This window comes from Hippoglossus hippoglossus, chromosome 14 (assembly GCF_009819705.1).
Source record: "Hippoglossus hippoglossus isolate fHipHip1 chromosome 14, fHipHip1.pri, whole genome shotgun sequence".
In the NCBI taxonomy this organism is placed as follows: domain Eukaryota; kingdom Metazoa; phylum Chordata; class Actinopteri; order Pleuronectiformes; family Pleuronectidae; genus Hippoglossus; species Hippoglossus hippoglossus.
In genome coordinates, this window is record NC_047164.1 from 13,811,589 (window position 1) to 13,827,297 (window position 15,709).

Sequence of the window (15,709 nt, forward strand, 5' to 3'; positions counted from 1 at the left end):
AAACAAACAAACACTTGCAGGTAAAAACATAACCGGCTTGGCGGGAGTCGCATACACTGCACTACCAAAGGCCTGTAGCCAAGTCCAGACAGTATATCACGATGAGTGAATTAGTGTGAAATTGTGCAGCGTATGAACCCTGTGTTCAAATTTATTGACAGAGAAAAAATATAACCCCTGTTCTACTTGTCGTCCGGCCGCCTCGCAAATCACAAGCTCAGTTTATAGTTGATGCGGATGGCCACACACGAGGGTGGAGTGTGAACCCGGCTGTCATTGAAAGTGAGGAGATGCAGTTTCATTTTAAACGCTGGGATAATGGTGCAGATTTTCCAAGAGTCTCTCCTTGAAGGCATTCATCGTGTTACACTCGGATGTAACAGAAATAGTTTTCAAGAATCGGATAGAGAGGTGGAGAGACAAGTAGCATCTGGCCAATCATAACATTAAGTGTGTGCGATCGTCCAGTCGTCAGTCGGACACAAATGGTTGTATACTCCACCCAAAGTGTTACTTGGATGCTCGGATAGCATCGCTCTCTTCCATGGCCAGATTTCCCTTCTCCTTCAGGCTCGAGTGTTCAGAACAGCAATAAACGATATTGATTTCCAACATGATCTTATATGACCTAGTTTTGATGATAAGAGTATAACCCGGCCCTCAGACTCCCCTTATATGCCGGCGTATAGGTGTTTGGGGGAAGGGGGTTTATGAAGCTATACCCGACCATACATCTGACAAGCATACTGGCCCCTGAAGGCATCATCATCTTGGGCAGAAGTTCTCGTGGTTGATTGTCGCAGGACTCAGAGCTGCCTGTTCTCATAGTGACCATTAAATCAGGGACTGATTTATATCTGAAACACAACGACCAATATTTAACTAGCAGGGAAATATGTTAAGTGCGTCCTCCTCGGCTTCGACTCTCAGTGAGAAACATCTGAAAATAGTCTTTTACATCACATCAACAGTACTTTTCTCTTTGCATAATTGAGCCTCTTATATCAATCTAGCATTCATCCTCTTCCAGATAAATTAGTCTCGGACGCTGCTCAGTATATTTGAACGTGGAGTTACTCTGCACAATGATACAATGTGCCGGTAAGAAGAGACGTACCTAGCTCTCTGCAGAAAGGACATGTTGTAACGCACCCAGAGCACCGACTTTCACATCCCCCCACCAGTGGGACAGAAGGCGACATGGCAACATGAACGTTGGTCATGCAGGAGAGGGGGAGGCAGCAAGGAACTCGGCCTACTTTGAGCTGTGATTCATGTTGTTTACTATTCTTTACAAGTTTTAGATTGTGATTGTTGTTATTGAATAAAAGGTGAACAGATATAGGTTTAATTGTAGCAATTATGCAGCAGTTGTTCAGCTCGGTATTCTATTGTCAATATGTAATTGGTGGTTTACAGGTACATAATCTTTTATCTATGTTTGTATTAATGTAGCAGTGCGAAATAAAGAAAAATCGTTGGTTTCCTTCTCATAAACCTGTAATCATGGAAGGGTGATATCAACAACTTCATTTTCTCTCCACTGCACCCCCACGCTGCTGTTCTCTGCTTCCCTTTTATTGACAGACTCACTTTTTTTTTGTCATTTTTACCCACCCCCCTCACTTTCTCCTCTATCTTCATCTCTATTTCACTCCTTTTCTTTCTTGCTGTCTCAGTGTAATGTGATCCTGGACCGATGCTGGCAGCCCCGACCATGGCACTGCAATCTCTGCTCCGCTCTGGTTGCTAGGCAGCCCCGTCTGAGACAGGGGGCTCGGTGAAGCACCTCCCTTTCCGTCTGCCTCCCAAACAAAAAAAAGAGAAAGGCGAGAGGAGAGTGGCGGGGTTGGCCATCAGGGCATCAGCCAAAATTCAGATGATCTTCTCAGAATATCTCAGTCTTCAGACCGGACTGCTTCACATCTGCAGTGCAGCAGTGCATGTTGTGTGTGTGTGTGGGGGGGGGGGCTTTAGGGGGAGTAGAAAAACGCAAGCGCTGTCACACAGGACAGTGTGGCAGACCTCCACTGTGATGCTGCACACCTTCTGATGCGTTTGTGATGGAAAATGCTGCGTGCATATTTTGTGTCATCACACCTAGAATGAAGCCTACCATGTGTGGCGAACACAGTGGGCTGCTGGCAGGCTGCCCAGGTGTGGGATATCGGTAGGGGAGTGAGGTTACGAGGAAGAAGCTGCATGATCTGCTGCTGTAGAGCTGCTATGAGTCACAGGCTCTAGTTGCTCCATGTGGTTGTGGAGGACGATCACTTTGCTCAACACAATGGCAACATTCTGAGGCTCTGTTCTATGTCATGTCCCCACTTTGCACATGGAGGCGTCGCACATGTTATGTGGTAGAAGATATGCATATAAAACGGTCCGCATTCATCTGTGATGGACACACTGCTCTGGGGGTTGGGTGAATTTGACATTTTGTCATGTGTTTAGAAGAGCTGAGACATGAATGAGAGGCTGATGGTGGATTTCCATTTGTGATCTAAACATTATCATTGCTTAACACGATGACTATTCTTTGTTTTGAATTACATAAACTAACTTCATGCTCCATCAGACCTGCCAGTGCTAACAGTCTTGTTTGTATCTGTGTGTGTGTGTGTGTGTGTGTGTAGAAGTACAGGTACCAGGATGAGGAGACGCCCCCCTTGGAGCACAGTCCAGCACATCTGGCTCAAGGAAAAAGTGCAGAGATGCTTCATATGAGCGACAAGAACCTTGCTGCCATGGAGGCCATACATGGCTACACGCCACACACGCATATCTCTCCTGTCAAGGTAGGACGGACACACACACACACACACACTCTGTGATGTACATTGCTGATCAATAGCTAACACTAATACAGTCAGTCAGCAGAGGACGGAGCTTTTTTTGACCCGATTAAGTCGTGACATTGGCGAAGTCAGCTGCTTTAGTCCTGTAGGTAATTGTATAGATTTTAGGGATCGAGGTGATATCTTAACAAATCCCAGTGAAATAAGACATTCGAATTACATCCCTTAATATGCTAACAAATGAATAATTCAGAATATCCCCTGTTCAATTACCACATGGATTTTTTATCATAGCAAAGTTTTGTACATTTAGAGTCATAATATGCTCTAAGCTTGTTAAAGTTATCTATACGTTCAATATGTTGTCTGTTTTGAAATCCTGATATTTTTCAACGTAAATACTTTAATGGGTATATAATATATTTATGAGGTAATCTGGCCCTTGACCTGCTTATTGGGTAACTTGATATTAGAGTTTAACAGCTTGGAAATCAAAGTGCAAGTGGGAACTATAGACGTATTGAGGACTGAGTAATCTGATCACTGGAACCATTAACAGGATCAGGCGAGAAATCAGTTCATCCTAACTGAATTATAACAACAGTAACGATTACAGTGGTCACTGACTGATGAAATACAATTTCTTACGATTAGTTGTGTAAAGCAAATGTAAAATGTTAGAAGATCCAACAGTGGCATAAGTGTAGCTACAGTATAAGGGACCAATATTGTAGCAATATTATATGTGTGTGTCTGTGTCTGTTTGTGTAACTGTACCACAATCCATGTGTGCGTAATCAGATTTGTTAACGTGTTAAAAATCTATAAATGTGTAATGAGATTTGGAAGTGTATTGAGATTTGCACATTTACAAATCTGATTACACACACATGGATTGAGATAGTGACACAACTCTCCACACACACATAAAAATTGCTACTATATTGGCCCCATATATAATACTATGATAAGTTTATTTTCTCTTAGAGTATATGTTACACTGGTTTCATGGCCACTGTTTGGGACTATGTTTTATGAAAAATAAATAATTCAGGTTATCTCCTCCTATTTTCTTTTACAATTCTACCATAAGAACTAAACGATTGTGTGCAGGGTTGTTCGGCCTTGGCGGAGCAATGCCTTCAATTGAGTTCTATTCATGTTCTTCTCACCTGAGACAAATGTCTTACACCTTGAAAATGTCTCTCTATGAGACAGAGAGGAGGCATCGACACAGAGGACACAGGAGCTACTGGTCACACAGTCCAAAGATACAGCTGACATCAGTCAGAACACGAGCACAGTCACTTTGCCTGCAGTGCAATAATGATTACACACTGTAGTTATTGTAGCTACAAGTGCGAGCAGGTGTAAGCTCTAATGCTCACTTAATAACGATCCGTCTCATATGCCCACACATGTTATTCAACAGCCTCACCGGATATTAAGACATTAGAGCTCCTGTATGTATTTGCTTTGAGGGGTAAGCGTTTCCAGATTTCCCACAGGGCTGCACGGTGAAGTCGCTGGGGAGCAGATATGTCCATTAAAATCTTCTCTGTTAATGAGCAGAGAGAATGAGTTAGTGTGCTTTACAGCCTCCATTTAAAACATGCAGAGCGTGTTCAGCCTGAGCGATGGTGGCCATGGAGACTTCTCCTTGCTGGTGCTGAGAGAAACTGAAAAGTTGAGTGGTGGCATTGAAGAGTCTGTTTAGGGCGTCATACTGGGACACTAGAAACAATTCATTATGTTAAATGGCACAGAACTAACTCTCACAGCCGCAGAATTTTGAATTATCATCATATCAGTGTATCATACGAGTTACACATCACGTTATTGATTATATTCCGTTACTTTTTGTTCACTGCTCCTTATTCATCTGGACAGAAACTGAACAAACTGCAACTGGAGCAAAACACTCCAAATAAAGGTCACTTACTGCTTTTAGACTGTATATAAAGAGAAATTACATGACTGCTTCCCAAAAGTGAAGCCAAAGTGCCTCAGTCGCCCCCTGGTGGGGAGCTGTAGTACAGGCCTTGAATTCTGCCACTTAAAATGTCAAGTTACAGATTAAATACATTTTTCTCAAAGACGGTTTCTGTCATTTCAGGCAGTTTTAATAAGTTATTTGAGGCCATAAGATTGGGTGACATATCATGATCAACAGCTGAAACTAACGTGCGATTATTCGGATGTGCATATCAGGGTGACCTCGATACCATGGCTTAACAGCACAATCACTACTGTGCAGAATCTGGCTCCAAGTTTTGTGCACAAGATGGCTGCACCTGTATCCATAATATTACAGGAAGAAGAGGAGACTACGATTACACTGATCACCAGTATCTAAAATCAACCGCTGAAATCAGCTAACAGGAAAAGTTCAACCGACTATAACCAGAACAGAGAGAAACAAGCCCCAGACAGAGTTTGGTCATGGTTGTTTGGTCTAACAGTGTCCGTATGTCTCTGAGTGACTGTGAGCTGCTTTGTCAGGTGTCAGTCCAGCAGCTGCTGCAGCCAACACAGAGTGTGACAGCCGAGTTTGCACGTGTCAGCCTGATATAATGTATGATGCTGTTGGACCAGTTTTCAGGGATATTTTAGGCGTGATGTACTGTAGCAATCAGGGAGATCCAATAAAAAAATATATGATATAGTGTCTTGTATCATGTGCTTTGTTACACAAGCCCAATGAAATTATCTCCACAGAGAGATGTCCCCTTCTGACCTTTCTTGCTGGTTTGATAAACTCCCTTTGTCCCAGTGGAGTTTGCTGTTCACCAGGGGATCAGTAAGCACCATTTATCCGGCTGACAGGGAGAGAGACTATGTCCTTTCTCTAAAATACACCATTACAATGTGATTCAAGTCTGTTTAAGAGAAAAATGTAAATGTGATGTTTGACCTCCAGTGTTTCACATCCATTATGTGAGTGATTCAGTTATTTCCCAGAGGCCTTGTGCCTTCAGAGTTTCTAAATGATGACTATGCCGGTAGAACTCTGAGTTCACACAGAGGAAATATCACTTTATGCCAAATAATAATTACTAACCAAAAGCAAGAAGTTAGTATCTGTAACAAGTCTTTGAATACATGTCATTAAAAGATTAGGTGTGTGATATATTATATATTTTTCATACAGCAAATTTAATTGAGACAACAAACAGAGGATCATATCTGCTGACTGTAAGTATTGATCATGTAGCCAAAGTCTAGTTTAGTTAAATCCTCTGTGTCACACCTCCTTTGTCCAGAAACTGTTAATATCACATGAATAAGCCACGCCATTGCAAAGTTGAAATGGCCCTTACTTTAAATAAACATGAGGGCATTGCAGTTTATTTTTAATCACTCTCTCATGAGCTTTTCAACTGCCATAAATATTCACTAGCTCAATAATAAGTGTTAATCCACCTCTAAAAATAGTCCCCAACCATTGCTCTATTAAGTCCTTTTTGAGGAACCTTTGCTTAAAGCCACAGTCACTGGCTGTTTAATAAAAGTACATTAAAAAACAACTTTTTAAAAATTAAAAAAGTTAGTTCAAGCTTGATGCTAACAAGTTATAGCAAAACAATTGCCAACTTTATTTTTTCAAAATTCTTTTTTGTGTGTTTTTTCAGTCCATTGAGTGTTTATTGACTGGGAGGCACAAACACGATAGAGAAAGTGGAAAATGGAGAGAAAGAGAAAAATTGTTGTTTTAGCCTTTCATGAGATTTGTTGACAATAATAAAAAATATAATTTAATCACGACAGTTGATACCTTTTGTCAGTTCACAAACTATAGATGAGAAATAATAATGTCTATTGTTTGGGCTTAGCGGGTAAGATCTTTAATTGTTTTTGTTTTCAAGGCAGTGTTAAAAGTGTAGGCAGTCAACACCTACGAGGTAAACACTGGAATCAAGGATCTTCATTAGGCATCATAAGTAGAAGATATTAGAAAACGCACAGGATTCATCAAGACATGTTTGTGTCACGTTTCTGCTCTTCACTGTGGCTTCACCGCACGTCCATGTCCTGAAGAGTCTCGATTATTCTGACTCCCAATGTGTTTCATTGAAATCAGAGAATAAAGTGCATTTTTGCTGGATAGCTGCTGTTGAAGTGATCAGTGATAATGGAAGGAGCTCAAACAAGTTGCAGAGTGAATTTGTTGACCACCCCTCATCCGTCAGTGGTGTTTGTATAACAGGATTTTCTCCTTAATTAGCTCGGTATTATTCATGCATTTTTCTTATCACACTTCTCTTAGGCCAAGGAGCTTTCGTGAGTCTTGATGTTGTTTTGCCAACCATCAGCAATAAGTAAATTAATTTATGAGTTCATGTGAAATTACTACATGTCACCATATTGAAATCTTAGACTATGCAAATGAAGAGTGTTTTGTATATTATGTAATATGCACTGTCCTGTACTTAATGGATTTTCTGAAATCATGTACCTGAAAATTACAAAGTCCAAAATAAGCAAGAACATTTCAGTGGTATATTTGGCGACTAGCTCACTACTTTGGTGCTGGGACTATGTCTTTTAAAAAATACATTTTGGAAGTGTATACTATAAAATCACTTCTGTCTGGAGGAATGTGTGCAAGGCCTTTTCTTCACATTGCCCCTCCAGACATACAGGTACAACTTTACATAAAATACACAGATTTTATATGACTAGATTTCAAATTGGAGCTGCATCATAAATTAACATTGGATATTTCCTCCATCTGCTGCTCACTGAATCAAAACAAATCAAAATATAAACGTGTAATGGCGGCGAGAAAATCAATAATAACATTGTTATTAAAAATGAACAATGCAGCAAAATTCCATCTTGAGAATATTTTCTCCAATCACATAAAAGGGAGCATGTTGATGTTGTTCACGATGTTTGGGAACCAGGATTGGCCCTATTTCTATTTCTGGAATGCTGCCATTATTTATGAAGTCTTGTGTTTCTCTTCAGGGAGAGCTGAACGCACTATGAAGTTTAAAGGTCCAGAGTAGACACACTTAGTTCAAAGTGAATTGTTTGCATGAATAACAATATGTATAAGAAAACACACATATATAAAAGGTAAAGCAGTCCGAGGCTTTGATGACTGTGGACTGGCTGAGGAGCCATTTTGTTTTTTACCCACTCATGTGAACATAGTGTACTTTGCTGTATTCTCATATGTAATACAAGACGTGCGGGTATTAACATTTTATGCTTGATGAGCTCTAATTGCAGTGAGTGTAGTAAATTAATAAGTCTGAGGATGATGAAGAATATGAGGATTATGTTTTTGCTCTTTGTGATTGATGAAGATTTTTGATTAAGAGTCGCTTACAATGATGATTGTGACAAAGAGAGGAAGGCTAGATGATGATGATGATTTAAGCACTAGTGTGTTGCTTCCTCGCACAGTGATATGCAGCGTTTCAGGGGACTTTGGCAAAACCTGGGGGGCACTACATCAAATAACCCACCCCCCCAAATAACAACATGATACCAAGCCACATCATTCCAATCTTCAAACTGTTCTTTGGTATCAATATTGTAAACAAAGTTCCCCACCACCATCCCAAACACATCACACACACACATTTACACGTTGTAGTCTCCAACCAAACTATTTAACTTTTGAAAGTTAAGGGAGTTCTCAGTCAGCTGGGGGTCCTCTCAGCTATGGGCCTCCTGGTTACATGATCGTCTCTTCTTTATCTTACTCTTCCCCTTCACTTTACACAGTCCCACCTCTCCCTGCTTGGTGTCTGAGTCTTTCAATGCCCTGCTGTGCCTGTTTGAACCTCCTCACTAGTAAAGTCTTAGGAGGGGTAGATGCACCATTGAGCAATGCACAGAAGTCTCCAGAGGAACTATACATAAAAGACGACGTCTGTACGAGGAAAGAGAGGCGCAGACATAATCTGTAAATATCCGGATCAGCATGAACCCAACTCCCGGGTAGTCCCGCGCAGGATCAGCAAATACATCTGTCCCAACATTCACACTTGAATAATATACTTTATACTGCAATATAAAACTGTTCTAGTGGGAGGGAAAGCATCTCCTGACATGTGAAAATTCTCACACTGCTGCTATTTGGTCCAATTCATAGACACAGGGTGTGTTGTTTGTGCTTCAGCTGTGCAGAACTCTATTCTGCATAAACAGACATAAAGATGTGTTTTCATTATTCCATCAACAAGAAATCAATGCTATCAAACATATTCACGATGTGTGCCATGTGTTGTATTATTGATCATTTTTCCTAATTTGTGGTTTACTTTGTAGCAGATTAATGAATACAAGCAAGTGACTTGTTTATAGAATTGCCGTTGAACAGATTTAATGATCTAAATATCTGTAAATACCTACAGAGACACATGACCCTGGTCCTGGTTTTCTCCGGGTACTCCAGCTTCCTTTCGCAGTCCAAAGACATGCAGATTGGGGTTAGATTAAGTGGAGACTCTAAATTGATCGAATGTGAGTGTGAATGGTTGTTTGTCTCTGTATATCCGCCCTGTGACACTCTGGCGACCTGTCCACGGTGTACCCTGCCCAATGTCAACTGGGATTTGTCCCCCCCTCGGTATAGGTAATGGATGGATGGACATATGAGATTCACAGACAGCCAGGTCATTAAAACACCCCCATTTTTCTAGTTTGCATTAACATTCCAGGAGTTCAAGTCCAGGGAATAACCTTGAAGTATCAATGTTCACATTAATCAACCGCAGTCCTTGTGTGAGCTCTGCTGACTTGATGGAACTCTATTCTAAACCCAGATGTAAATGTGTGTCGTAGATGAACTTGTCAGCATCAGCTCTCATTATTAAAGAAAAACACAAACGACACCGTTGTTCTTCCCCAGTGCCCCTCCGCATACCCTGCAAAATGACCCTCTCCCTTCTGTTGTTTTGCAGCCTGTGTTGATGTCTACGGGACACACTCCAATGTACACCTCAGCTGTTTCCACACTGGTAAGAGCACAGCGGTCCGTGCCGCTCCGTCACCCCGAAAGTTAACAGTATCATCATCAGTCATCGATTTCATCATCAGTGTGATTTTCAATCCTCATCCTCTGTGTCACTCAGCGTTCTGCCTGAGAGACGGCCGGCCGCCATTTTATCTGTCTCCCGATGATATCAGTGTGCTCATAATCATTGTCATTCAAATCTCCTTTGTCTGACAGATTTGTTCCACTTGCACTCAATAACTATTTTAGGGCGTGAAATCTCATGTACGCAACTGAAAAGTTTTTATATGTTGGGTTTCGTTACACTATAATATTCCTGTTATATTCATCTTTCTGCCGCCACGCTCTAAAGGAAAAAAAGATGCTATCGCTTTCCTGCAGCAAAGATACTATGCAGGGAAGGAAATGCATTGCAACGTGGTTCCTATTTCAGTGTAAAGACGTGCAAGTGGCTTTGCAGTTCCTCAGGGCAACATTTTGCACAAACACTTATCCTGAAATATGTAAATCAGTGGAGCAGTGGCCATGAAGCTATGAGAAATGAGTGGAAATTAAATGAATCCTAATTTGCATCACTGTTTAAATGTTGCCATGATAGCATGAGGGTGTAATAGACAGGTAGATGTAATCTCGTTGCAGGACAGGCTGAAACCTGTAGGGGGCAGTGTTAGACTGTGCAGTGACTTCCATAACCTTGAAAAGATGGCTGCGGTGCTTTCCCAATAAACCATTTTTATGATCAGACAGTTTGTATAAGGCTTATGTGCCATGAATCGCGACCATGATTGTGTCTATCTCGCAAGACAAAAGGCGACGGCAGAGGAAATCACACGTAAGCACAAAGCAAACAATATAAACTGAAGTGTAAAACACGGAAAATCTGAAAACAGAAGCGAGTTAGAAGTGAACTTTGAGGATTTATAAGGGGACAACACAGGATCATTAGAAGGATTAAACTATTAAATCTGTCTTTCACTCTCTGTTGAACAAGTTGTTACGCTTGTAACTATACATCATTTTATTGACTTTGTCTGCTCGCCCTGACCTTGAACAGCCCCCCCCGTCTAATAGTGCCTGCTTATAATTAAACTGCTCAACAACGACATCTGTACCCTTCAGTATAAAGTCATCAGGCAGAAAAATGTCTTCATATACATTCCTTCACTCAACATATGCATGCATTCAATGTTCCACGCCAGTTCGGTATGTGTGCCTCCGGGATGTAACCCATCTGTGTGTGGATGTCTGTGCAGCCGCCGTAGAGCCCGCGTGGTTGTCGTTGATGTGTAGGTGGTGTCGTCACACTGTCTCTTTATTGCGTTAATGGCGTGGGCTTTGCCAGTACCACTCCAGGCCTCCTTGATTTATGGGTAGGATTGTCTCTGGAAGCACTGCAACGGTTTGGCAAAGCAAGAGGAGGTCTTTGGGTTATGTACATGATTTAGCAAAGAGGTGCTTTAGCTTCAAATGACATATATTTTTTTTTAAACTTAGGGCATAATGTAATTAGAAATGACTTTTTCCCACACTGTGCAGAACTTCTGATATTGATCTGTTCTCACATTAATGAATCCTCCCTCGTGTCTTCGGAGCCATGTCCTCCTCTTATTATGTGGCAACATAAATTTCCTTGACATCATGTGCTGTGATCAGACTCAAAGTTGTTCTGTCTGACAGCAAACACAAAGTTTTATTCAACATTTTATATATCAGATTTTAAGAGGCAGGCTTCATCAGTTGATCTTTTACAGAAAGTGTTAAAAGTGCTGTTTCGAAACACAAAGTCAGCGTTGAATCTTCATGTTCACAGTCAACAGCACCTTACAGGTTTTCAAGAGCATTTCAAGGAAAACATGATTCATGATAGACGTTCTAGTTATCAACTGAACCTCTTAATTATGCTTTTAGCAAAGCTAAACCTGTATTCTCCAACCCAATGAGCTATATTTGAAGTTACATTTAACATCAGTTTATATCTTCTTTTTTTATTATTTGTTTATATATGTTCATATACATTCTCTTTTTAAGTGTTGTCTGACTTGTGTTAATGCACCAACAAGTTTGCCACTTGATCTCATTGTACTCAGTGCAATGATAATAAATGAAGGAATTCTAATTCTAAAAAAGGTATTGCCCTACTTTTACAGCAAGTCCCATGTGCATGTTATTATTGGCTATTCAGGATACTTCCAAATTTCAAATATAGAAAAAAAATGAAGGCATCTGTGTCAAACTCTGAGGTAATGAGAAAAACAATTGTCCAAAACCATTATTTTTTCCCTTTGAAAAAATGTTAAAGGTTCAAGGTTCAATGTTGTCTTTATTGTCCCACTTGGGGGGAAATTGATTGATAGTTTAAACCCTGCAAATACACATGACAGCATCGACTGTGACAATAACGCACTAAAACATGGAGCTAGTAAAGGGAATGGAAGTTCATGCCACTTCACTCACTGACTTTTTTAACAATACATGAAGCAGCCTACATTTATCTTGGCAGATCCAAGTTCTTAGGCTCATAATATTACACAACATTGTCATTTAACCTTCACCCGACGAGCTGCGAGCGAGAAGCAGCAGGCACAAAGTGCTGACCGAAAAACCCCCCACACCGCTCCCAGTGTGTGTTACACTCTCTTCAAATGAGAAACAATGCATCTCACCGTCTGTCCTCTCTCACCACAGACACAACAGAGATTATATATGTTGTGCAAAAACCCTCCTCAGACAAAACAGTTAACCACTCCTCCAAGATGTGCATGACACTTTGCATACAGACGATTCATTCTAATGTATGGATTCAATTAATGTTTTCAGTTTTCCCAGGAGCTCTCCATCATACCCTCCCCTCTCTGCACTCTTGCCTGAGCCATATCTGGTTTCTATCTTCATTTTCTCCGTCCTCCTTAGTTTTCTTTAATAAATGTTTAAATATGTCCCTGCAGCTTTGGTGTAATTACTGTGCAGCAGCAGCAGCTCAGGTCCTTCGGGAGGGAGAGAGGGGAAGCGAGACAGAGAGGAAGAAAAAAAAGAAATGCACTCGGAAAGAGAAGGAGAGAGCTGTTCGTGTTGAATTGGGGGGGAGTAAGACAGATAGAGGGGGCCTTGCAATTGGAAGGGTGAGAAAACTAGATGGGTAGATGGAGGGATTTTATTTAACAAAATGAGAACGTCAGCTGACAGCTTGTCCTTCAGCGTGTCCTTAGGTAAGTCTATTAAATGTGCACGCCTTTGTGTGTTTGTGTGCATATGCAGCGTATACTACACACCTGTCAATCCATCGGTCTTTCAGAAAGTGAGAGACTGAGTGAGAAGGGGAAAAAACTGTGGGTTTAAACCTGAATTCTTCTCCTTTTCCAGTAAGCAGCTGAGGAAAATTGAGAACAGGAAAAATGTCAGATGTCAAGCTGTATTTCTTTCACAATCTCTGCCACTACCATTTTGAAGTTTCACTACAGAATCGGGGTTAGCAGGCCTACAGTCCCCTCTTTAAGCAAGAGGAGTCGGGCCACTCTGTGCCACTTGTCCTTCCACGTCCAGCCAAAGTATAATACCTCCCCCTCTCACATCACCAGCGTAGACATTATGCAGAGAGACAGCTAAGTAATTGCCATCAAACTTTCCTGCTCGCTCCCCGTTCCCTCAGCAGCGGGGATGGGAGGGGTACGGTACAGTAGCAGCAGAAAATATGAACTGCATTCTCACTGAGCACAGACCAGGAGCAGGGGAGGCACCGCCATCGCAGTCCACTGCCACAGACGACGAAGAATGGACGGATCTGTTTGTTAAGGCCCTTTTCTTTTGTATTCTGGATGGGTGATTTCCGAAGATAGGACAACTGCGTCTCAGATAATGAGCTTCATTGGTGATGAGTAATTTTTCAAATGCGAGCCTCTGTTTGGTGGAGGATATTAGGCTTCCACAGAAGACTCCAGCACCTGCTCACCAAGAGGATGATACTAATTGGGCTGTCCTCTCTTTGTAATTCTTAGAATCTCAATCAAAGGTGTATCCTGTGTCTAAAGCATGGGATTTTTGCTATTATGCTCAAAGGACCCATGTTAAGTTAAAATAGCTACATAGCTATTAGGCAATCTGGATGATCTGTGGTCTCTCACCAACTGTTATGGCAGAGTCTAGACCTAATGTTTCTCTTTGCAATTATGCTTTTGTGGTATTTCTAAAAGAAGAAACTTGGAGAGCTCACTTTAACACCCTCAGTATGTAATTTTAGAGGCGAGCAGCGTTTGCTCCCCAGTCATCCACAACAACGATTTCAGTCTTGGCAACTGAAGCAGAATGTTCATGTCCGTGTGGTACGCCAAAAAGATGGGCAGCCGCTTCCTCAACAATGTGCGGAAAGCCAAAAGGCATCGACACCATAAGATGGTAGGAACTTTTTAAAAGATGTCTTATTTTTAAATATCGTTGTACTTCAATATATTTGAGAAATCTTTCACGAAAATTATATTGTGCTTTGTGGCTCAAAAGATGTGCTGATAGATTATTACCAACACCAAGGTGGCTATGTTTTCATCTGCATTTGTTTGTTTGTTAGTTGCAGGATTACATCAAAACTAATAAACCGCTTTCCATGAAGTTTGGTGGATGGGTGGCATCACCCAAGGAAGAACTTTCGTTTAGATCAAGATCAGAGGGCGGATCCAGGAATCTTTCTTTCTTTCTTCAACATTGTGAGATAGGGCGTTTTCTACTTTTTTGTTGACTTCTCAGTCATGGATCTTATGGAACTGATACTGTGTCCAGATCTAGTGAATTTAAATGTAGTTTCATTAGGGGACTGTTGGGCCTTGGTAGAGGTTTCACTCTATCGAGCGCCATTCTTGTTTTGGATTGTGTTATTATCGTGGTACTAATTGGTAACAAGGGTTTGTCTTCTACCAGCACAGATACAAAGCTCAGGTCAAGGCTGTGGCTACACTTAGGGCCCAAGATAGATATTTTAAACTTGGTGAATCACAAGAAATCAAATGTGGTCATACTAATCAAATCCTGCTCAGGCTGAGTGGGTTGTTGGTGGAGTGAGATGAAGATATGTTCTACTGCTCTGATGATGAAGGTGCTGCTTTGATCCTACAACACACCCCTACAACACACAAACCCTCATGGACGCATGCCACCACCTTTTCCTGCACTCCACACATGTACCAGGGGTTTACTAGGAAGCCAGTAGATGAGCAATATGCATGATGTGACAGATCTAGATTAACCACCATCGCATCCTGCACTGAAACCAACAAACTAGAACAGAGGTTGTAAAATCAACAGCCATTAAAGATGCCTCACAAAAACCACAGCTACATATTACAAAACACTTCACAGGAAGTCTTGTCTTCTTATCCCTGCACAGCTCTGAGGTAAAGGTCAGTCTGGAGAAGGTAATGCATGCCAACAGAATGTTACTGTCGATTTAGTTTGTTTCAGATTGACATTGCGTATTTCACTTAGAGGTCAGTGTCTTGTTAATTGAGCGGATGGCTTTTACCTGTTGGAGGCTTTTCAAGCCGCAGCAAGGTGTGCAGCACATGCAGCATTAAAGCCGCTAATGCAACCTTTGGTTTGTGTCCAGAGCCGGCTCGCCGTCCTCTCTGGTGACATTGCAAGTATCCTTTGCACACTTTATCTCAACTTGAGACAGCGCATGGTGTTTTAAATATTCTTAGGCTTAAAAGGGATAGTTCACCCTGAAATGTCTCAACTCATCATCTACTCACCCCTATGCCCATAGGAGGAGTGGGCAAAGCCACTCCTGATGGACTTTTAGGCTTAAAACGCAATGTAAATGACCTTGTTTCGAGTCGAATATGAATGTCGGGGCTTGTGGACACTTGTATGACACCACACCAGCAGTATGGAGGCATGGTATGTTATTTCTGTTTTATTATGTCTGAAGCTTTAGCCACTAGTTACTTCAATT

The 15,709-nt window shown here is 41.3% G+C and overlaps 1 protein-coding gene across 2 annotated transcripts in view; it reads left to right on the top strand.

Annotated features, from left to right (window-relative positions):
- LOC117774915 (disks large homolog 4) overlaps positions 1–15,709 on the top strand; it is a 42,097-nt gene that overhangs the window by 8,409 nt on the left and 17,979 nt on the right. The window contains exons 2-3 of one of the 2 annotated variants that reach the window (XM_034607620.1): positions 2,637–2,798; positions 9,719–9,775. In XM_034607620.1, the coding sequence (XP_034463511.1) occupies positions 2,637–2,798; positions 9,719–9,775 (219 nt within the window). The remainder of the gene's footprint in view (positions 1–2,636; positions 2,799–9,718; positions 9,776–15,709) is intronic. The other variant, XM_034607622.1, reaches the window with a different exon arrangement.